General features: G+C 36.0%; 1 protein-coding gene across 1 annotated transcript; it reads right to left on the minus strand.

The window, feature by feature from the left end:
• Window positions 1-4196: 4196 nt before the first annotated feature.
• Window positions 4197-8224, minus strand: LOC132303255 (MDIS1-interacting receptor like kinase 2-like). The gene is made up of 2 exons (XM_059800443.1): window positions 5264-8224; window positions 4197-4953 (listed from the first exon to the last, which is right to left on the minus strand). The coding sequence occupies exons 1-2, from the start codon at window positions 8184-8186 to the stop codon at window positions 4565-4567; spliced, it is 3312 nt and encodes a 1103-aa protein (XP_059656426.1). The 5' UTR covers window positions 8187-8224; the 3' UTR covers window positions 4197-4564.
• Window positions 8225-8620: the final 396 nt, after the last annotated feature.

Below are 8620 nucleotides of genomic sequence, written 5' to 3' on the forward strand. Positions count from 1 at the left end.
GAACTGGAAATTGCATAAAAGGATTCTAAACTTTTGTGTGCTTTCAAGTGACAAAGGTGATGCAATTGGTCAGGCAGTCGAGGCATGTTTAATGGAATGGGGTCTTGATAAATTATGCACTCTCACAGTTGATAATGTGAGTTCCAATGATGATGCTATTGCTTACTTGAAAAGAAAATTTTGTGAAAAGAAAGACACTTTGATTCTAGGGGGTGAATCTTTCACATGAGGTGTTGTGCACACATTAAATCTTATTGTGAATGATGAGCTAAATGATGTTAAGGATTCAATAACTCGTATTCGTGGGGCTGTGAGGTATATTAAGAGTTCTCCACAAAGAGGACAATATTTTAAGGCATGTATAGAGAAAGAGAGAATAGCAAGTAAGAGTGTTTTATGCCTTGATGTTCAAACTAGGTGGAGCTCCACGTTTTTAATGTTAGAAGCAGCATTAAAACTTCAAAAGGCATTTGAGAGGTTAGAGGAGGAAGATCCACATTATAATTTGGAACTTAGTAATGAACCTCCATCGAAGAGTGATTGGGATGATGCTCGAGTTTTGGCGAAATTCTTGCAACATTTTTATGATATGGCTTTAAGCTTGTCCTGATGTTTATATGACACTTCAAATGTATTGAAAAAATTTGACATGTATTGTTGGAACATTGAAAAAATGGACTCAATGTTATTGGTTGCTCTTGTGTTGGATACTTGTTTCAAAATGGAGTATGTGAAGTTTTGCTGTACTAAACTGTATCCTCTACACAAGGTGAATGAGCTAATGCATAGGGTAAAAGAGGCTATGCGTCGTATTTTTGCCGAGTACCAATTGTATGACTCACTTAATTCAGCTTCGGCTAGCTCGACTCAAAAATCAAATGGATTGGCAGTTGATGGACCACTTAGAGAAGCATGTGAGCAAGAAGAGTCTCTTCGATCTAGATACCGAAAGTACTTGAAAGCAAAAAAGGTTGTGAGTTGCAAATCTGAGGTGGATAGGTATTTGGAGGAATCTTGTGAGGAGTGTGGCCCTAATTTTGAAATATTGAGTTGGCGGAAATTGAATTGTTCAAGGTATAGAGTGTTAGCTCAAGTTGCTAAAGATGTTTTGGCTATCCCTGTGTCCACTGTTGCCTCTGAATCCACATTTTGCACTGGAGGTCGTGTTCTTGATCAATTCCATAGTTCTCTAACACCCAAGTCTGTGGAGGGCTTGATATGTGCACAAGATTGGTTACGGGCTTCACCACTCCCAATTGAAGTTGAAGAAACTATGCAAGATATTGAAGAATATGAATCAGGTAATTACAAATTTTTAGCTATTTACTTGTTAACAACTCTATAACTATGCAATCTTGACCATATTTATTCTTTTGCAGTCATTACTGAGGCTCGAGGAATTTTTGAGTTCAAGTTTGGATCTTAAAATGTCAAGGCTTCAATATTTAAAAGTAAGTAAATTTAGCATATGTTCAGTCCATGTTAATTACTGATATTATATTTAAGCTACTGTAGATGCTCAGTTCATATATACTTTCTATTATCTCATAGTTGTGCTTTGAAATTGATGAATGGCTTTATATTGGTATTCTGGAGAGAGAGTACTGGAAAGCATCAGCATCTCCCAAAATGTAGTTGAGATGATTTTATGTTTATCATTACAGATCAGAACCCATTCTGGGTGTGCCTCAATTCTTGACTCGTGTCTTGCGCGCATGGGTCACCTTCTGGGGTATTCAAAATTAGTCCCATGGACAAATCATTGTCCACTGTTAATTTTGTCCCACAGTATCATGACTTCTGTTCAGCAGAATATATAGGAGGCAAACTTTTATTCCCTTAAGGCTCTGTTTGGTTGTGGAGTTAAGAGTGATTTTGCTGTTGGAGCTTTAAAATTGTCTTAGATTTCCTTTTCATTTCCTCTTGTATGTGACTTATGACAAACCAAATAGCTAATTTGTAATTACGCGGTTCAAATGCACGATAACTATTTGGTTTAATTAGTTAATTTAGATTGCCTAGAAATGACACAGACTTGTGAAACCTTAAGTATCGTAGTTTCTCGACGTGTTGATGAAACAATCTGCATATATAGATGATTAGGTATTTTGTGATATTTTCCAAGTTTTGGTCAACAAATTTTTAAGTCATTGGGCATTGGTCCATCTTCTACCATTACGTTTTTGTTCATTTGAGTATAAGAGAGATTTATTTTTCCTAAATGGTTTTTGTATTAATAGAAGAACGGAGTATAGAAATACAAATGAGGGTATTACCTCAAATTACAAAAAAGGAGGGAAGGCAAAACAAAATATGGCCTACAATCAGATATAGTGACTTTAGAACTCAATTATTCATTACTGTACATCCAACAAGTGATAAAAGTATACAGAAATAGCACATCAAGAAACTATATAGTAAATGTTTAAGCCAAAACAAAATTTCAAGTTTAAAAATATTAAGATTATAAACATCTAATGTATAACCTTAGTTCATTCAATCAACTATTTAAAATGAATTGTTTTAACAGAAGATCAAACAATAAAAAATACCTGGAGCAGCATACCCAAAGGTCCCCGCAAATGTTCCTATTCAAGAATCCGGATTACCTCCTGGGTGATCCCGTACCATTACGTAACAAATACATCTATTGCACAATCTCTTTGAGTCCGGCCAACTTGAGTTTATGAAATGCTTGATTCTAAATTCGAGTTCAACCCAATCTCTAACAAAATGAGTCCAATTTTACTCTCACACAACCCAAATTAATATAGAATTTGAATGTAATATATATATATATATATATATATATATATATAGAGAGAGAGAGAGAGAGAGAGAGAGAATTTGAATTTTTTTACTCAAACCGAACATGAGTAACAAAATGAGCTGTCCAAGCCTATTCCAAGACTTGCACCCCTACTTCTCCGAGAAATTATTACAAAGTACATGATTTTGAGTTAATCACTAAATGACACTAAATAAGTATGTAAGTTTTATTTCACTTTTTTATTTTTATTTTTTATTTATATGTCAGTTAATGATTAATCGGGACGAATGATCATGGGACCTTGTAATAATTTCTCTATAATTTCTCTACTTCTCTTTCCTCGAAAACCAATGAAAATTCACAGGCACGTTTGGGCGAGCATGTATATGACTACACGAGCTATATATGCTTTAAAATCATAAGAGTCTTCTCCAGAATCTCCACATTAATTAACGTGTTCTATATCACTTGTAGAATATATGTATTAGTACCACAAGCTGACTTATAGCATTCGGTAGTAGTGAAGATACTAATCATTTGTGTCTCTTTCATTCTCTACTTTGGCAAGTATATTATAGTGGTATGAAAAGAAATTTTAAATATACCCTTTTATGGTGGATCCACATAAAGCTTTATTTCAGACTTTAATTGCTTTTCTAACTTCAAGACAAGGAAGGGATATTAGGAATATTAAAAAAATAGTACATTGTGTTTTGAATTGAGACAACTATTTTGAAATATACAAAATAGTTACAAGAGTAGTGTTTTGGCTGGGCTAAAAAAATTAGAATACAGTAAAAATCGTTCTATTAGTAACAGAGCATAACACAACTAACCTTGTCTAGAAGGGATGGGTTACAGAGTTCAACAGTCGGACACATTCAACTAAATTTACGTGAATGTATCACAATAACATCATCTCTTAGTCACATAAAACAATAAGATGCGTTTGACATAAATTGAATTCAAGAAACCATCTATTATTGATAAACTGAATTTGCAATTAAAGTTGGAGAAACTATACAAGAAATTAATTGAAGAATACGAATCAGGTAATTACAAATTGTTTACCATTTACTTGTTAGCAACTATATAACCATGCAATCTTTATCATATTTTATTATTTTGCAGCATAACTGAGGTTGAGGAATTTTTTAGTTCAAGTTTGGATCTTAAAATTTCAAGGCTTCAAATTTTAAACCCAAGTAAATTTAGTACACACCCACCATTACGAGTAAGTAGCATGACAGGGGAGCAAAATTCTGTGTGTAAATTTGGAAGAAAAATCACCATCAGAAACACAGAGAGGTAGGAAACCATAAATTAACCTTTCAAGGAAGAAAGCAAATCGAGCAAAGGCAAGTGTGGCGAATCCGGCCTTGTCGATAAGTGACAAACACTAGGGGTTTTGCTCTTTCACTCACTGCTGCTACAATGATAGACTAAACAGACCACTGAAACTCTCTCTGCCCAATATTTTACACTACATAACACTCTAGAAGTCTATAACTTGAAGAATGACAACAAACACATTTAAATCTCAACAACACTGAATTGCCCTATATTGTGTTCTTCAGCAGGTTACGATAGGAGCTATGTATGTTATTGAATAAGAGACACTTAGATTGGTCTTACAATGTACAATAAAATGCAATGTATCTTACAACAATCTTGGCATCATCCTCACCACATAAGATAAACAGGACAAAGGAATACAACACATAAACGATAAAATTGAAAACTCAAAGTGGGAAAAATAACACGAGCATAAAAAATAAAAAGATGCAAAAATGCTCAGGAGGCTGAAGATCCAATATCAAGCAGTTGTCCTAGTGTAATCATGTGGAATGGATTTTGCAGAATTGGCCTTCGTTTCGATAGCATTGTGGAGACTTCTCTCATTGTTGGCCGAGATTGGGGACTTGCATGCAAGCATGCAAAAGCTAGGTTGGTGATAAAGACTAATTCCTCTGACATTTGTGCCGTTGGAGGTGAAAGACGTTGATCCAACACATCCTTCAAGAGTATGTCTCGGACAACCAAAGTCGGTGGCGATAATGATGATGATGATGATAGAGAGGAGATGAGCTCGCCTGGATGCTTTCCCATGATCACTTCTACTACCAACACTCCAAAGCTAAAAACATCACATTTCTCGTTCACTTCCATTGTATAAGCAAGTTCTGCAAAGCAATGAATAAAGGACAAGAAAAGTAAAGAGAAATCTGACAATATAATTTTTTTTTTCTAACAATCATTGTTCGACATAACTATAGAACACAAAAAGGTGAGGATCAAGAGGTGCAAAAAATTAGATATTTTCGCTATTTAGGCTTAATTATCTTTTATGAACAAGAAATTGGAGATGGGTTAAATGAAGAAGTGCAACTAGTATATTGTGCAATTAGTGTATTCCATTAAGATTGAAAGGGGTGTTTTATAGAACAATAATTGGACCAAAATAATTTAAAATAATGTAATAAGCAAAATTACCTGGAGCAGCATACCCAAAGGTCCCCGCGAATGGTGTCCAATTGGAAGAGTTAGGATTGAGAAGCCTAGCACTGCCAAAGTCAGAGATGTGAGCCACATATTCAAAATCCAACAAAATATTCTTGCTTGATATGTCCCGATGAACTATAGGAGGCGAACAATCATGATGCATGTAACACAAAGCATCTGCCACATCTTTTACCACATTCACTCTCTTAATCCATCCACACTCTGAGGCTTGTTGGTCACTGCTCAAGATCTTTTGCAAACTTCCCCCTTCCAAGAACTCATAAACCAAAAACGAGTGTCGTGGGTGCGAACAAAAACCATAAAGCCTCACAATATTCCGGTGACGTATTTCTGTTAATGTTCGGATTTCACTTGTAAAACCATTTTGATCAGTAGCCCGCCCACCATCATCTTCCGGGGGATGAAGTTTCTTAACAGCAACAACTTGACCACTCGGCAACTGAGCTTTATAAACACTTGCTGATCCTCCTACCCCAATGCAATGATCAGAGCTGAAGTCCTCTGTTGCTTCAATGATGTTTTCATACACCAATTTTCCATCATAGCTCCATATTGCAAATAAATTCTCACTGTTATTTCTTCTTGGCTCATTTTCTACACTGCCCACTTTGGGGTAAAGAAGATAAAAAATCCCAACAACCATAAATGAAATAAGTACAATGCCTAAAAGAGGGACTATAATCAAAATCACAAGTTTGTTGCCCTTCTCCTCCTTATTAGCATCATTGTTCGTTGTGGGGGCACAAGCCGTCAAACCAGTGGCAGTGCCACACAAAGCTTTATTATTACTGAATGCATTAAACGGAGCCTCTTGGAAGGCTTTATTTTTCGGAACAGGACCCTGCAACTGATTGTATGATACATCAACAGAAGTCAAACTTGACATACCTTCAAAAGTCAATGGAATGGATCCAGAAAGCTTATTGTGGGAGAGATTCAATGCTTCTAACTTCTCCAATTGTCCAAGTTGGGCTGGTATTTCCCATTTTAGTAAATTGTGGCTGACATCAAGGTTTTCAAGAGAGTGTAAATTGCCAATGCGAAAAGGAATACTTTCGGCAAGAATATTGCTGCTCAAATTCAAGTACAATAGTTTCACGCACTCTCCTAATAGTTCCGGAATTGAGCCATTTAGATTATTTGCTGCCAAATTAAGATGTTCCAAGTCTGATAGCCCACAAATTTCCAAAGGAATGCTGCCTGAAAGTCTGTTATTGCTTAAATCAAGGTTTATCAATGAGGTTAACCTTCCTAAACGCTTTGGAATTTCCCCAGTAAGATGGTTTGAAGAGATGTTAAGCACATGTAGCTGAGTTGCATTTCCCAATTCAGGTGGTATTTCACCAGAAATATTGTTGTTGGAGACTTTTAGGCTTGTTAGATTGTGGCACTGGCCCCATTTACCAGAAAGCTCACCGAATATTTTATTATCACTCAAATCGATATAATTTAAGTTTGGATATATGCCGAAATCATTTGATATATTTCCAGATAGTTGGTTCCTATCAAGCCTAACTCTGAATAAGCTAGTGCAACTTTTCAAGCTCTTAGGGATTGTACCTATGAGATTGTTGCCAGATGCAGTGAAATTTACAAGTAATCCACCATGGCATATGTTATGTGGTAAATGACCAATAAGCTCGTTCTCACTCAACTGCAAGTCTTGCAAATGGGTAAGATTATTCAACTCTATAGGTATAGAGCCACTGAATTTATTAAACGATAAGGATAGATACTTGAGGGATTTCATCCTTCCTATTTCTCGGGGGATAGAGCCAGATAACTGATTTTCGAACAAATTGAGATCGACAAGAGACCTCAACATTCCAATTTCTTGAGGGATGGGTCCTGAAAGTTTGTTGGTATGAAGATACAAAGTGGTTAAGTTGACCAAGTTCTTTATCGAAACAGGTATTGAACCTGAGAAGTTGTTCTCAGACAACTTGAGATCAACAAGAGACCTCAACATTCCAATTTCTTGAGGGATGGGTCCTGAAAGTTTGTTGGTAAAAAGATACAGATAGGTTAAGTTGACCAAGTTCTTTATCGAAGCAGGTATTGAACCTGAGAAATTATTATCTGACAAATCGAGATCGACAAGAGACCTCAACATTCCAATTTCTCCTGGGATGGGTCCTGAAAGTTTGTTGCTATAAAGATACAAAGTGGTTAAGTTGACCAAGTTCTTTATCGAAACAGGTATTGAGCCTGAGAAGTTGTTTTTGGACAACTCAAGATCGACAATAGACCTCAACATTCCAATTTCTTGAGAGATGGGTCCTGAAAGTTTGTTGTCATAAAGGTATAAAAATGTCAAGTTGGTCAAGTTCCACGTTGTAGCAGGGATTGGACCTATGAGATTGTTGGTCGCGAGTGACATCCCAGTGAGCGACATCAGTTTCCCTATCTCAGATGGAATTGCTCCAGAGAGAGAATTAAAAGACAAGTCAAGAATGGTGAGCTTGGAAAGGCTAGTGATGTGATTGGGGATTGTCCCATAGAGTGAATTGTTATAAAAAAAAATGCCACGGAGATGAGGAAAGCATGAGAAGTTGAGATAGTGAAGTGTACCTTTTAAACCAACACTGGAAAGTTCTATTTGGGTGACACTTCCATTACCCTTCTTGCAATGAATCCCGACCCAATTGCAAGGGCTGCTGCTGGTGTTTGGAGCCCAAGAGGAGAGAATTAGAGATTGGGTTTGTTTGTGAAGACTGGCTTTCCACTTTAAAAGGGCCTCTCTTTCCTTTTCTCTAATTGGAGCTGCAGAATAAGAAGAAGAAGAAGAATCACAAGCAGTGAAATCGGAAAAAGAAAGCAACACTGCAAGGATGATGATGATGGGAAATAATAGAAGTTTGAAATTAAAAAGAAATTGGTTGTGGAATTTCATTGTAGGTTTGATACTGTATATGAACTATAAGAGGGCAATTGTTTGGATGGATGATGAAGGGCTCCAATTATGGAGAGGTTTTTATACACACACAGATCCACTTTGGGCTGCCCCACTGCTTGGGAATTCAACTTATTGATTATGAAAACTTGGTTTTCAAAAGTCAGTATATGAGAGTATATTTATTTATTTTTGTCTTCCATTTAGTGTATATTAATTTTCGATTCATTTCCAAGAATTTGAATTAGCCTTACATTTATGGTAATTTTAGACATTATTTGTTATTAGTTATTTTATTTTATTTTACTTAAGTTAGATACACAATCACTCTCATCCCATGTTCAAAAGCACTAAAATCAATTGTTTAATCATGTTCTTGACGCATGCGTCTTTGATCCTTGGACTTGAAGATAATGGCCTTCATCTTTTTTTAT

Source organism: Cornus florida, unplaced genomic scaffold (genome assembly GCF_030987335.1).
Source record: "Cornus florida cultivar Cherokee Brave unplaced genomic scaffold, ASM3098733v1 CherokeeBrave_3.0.0_Hap2_Chr04, whole genome shotgun sequence".
NCBI classification, from domain to species: Eukaryota; Viridiplantae; Streptophyta; class Magnoliopsida; order Cornales; family Cornaceae; genus Cornus; species Cornus florida.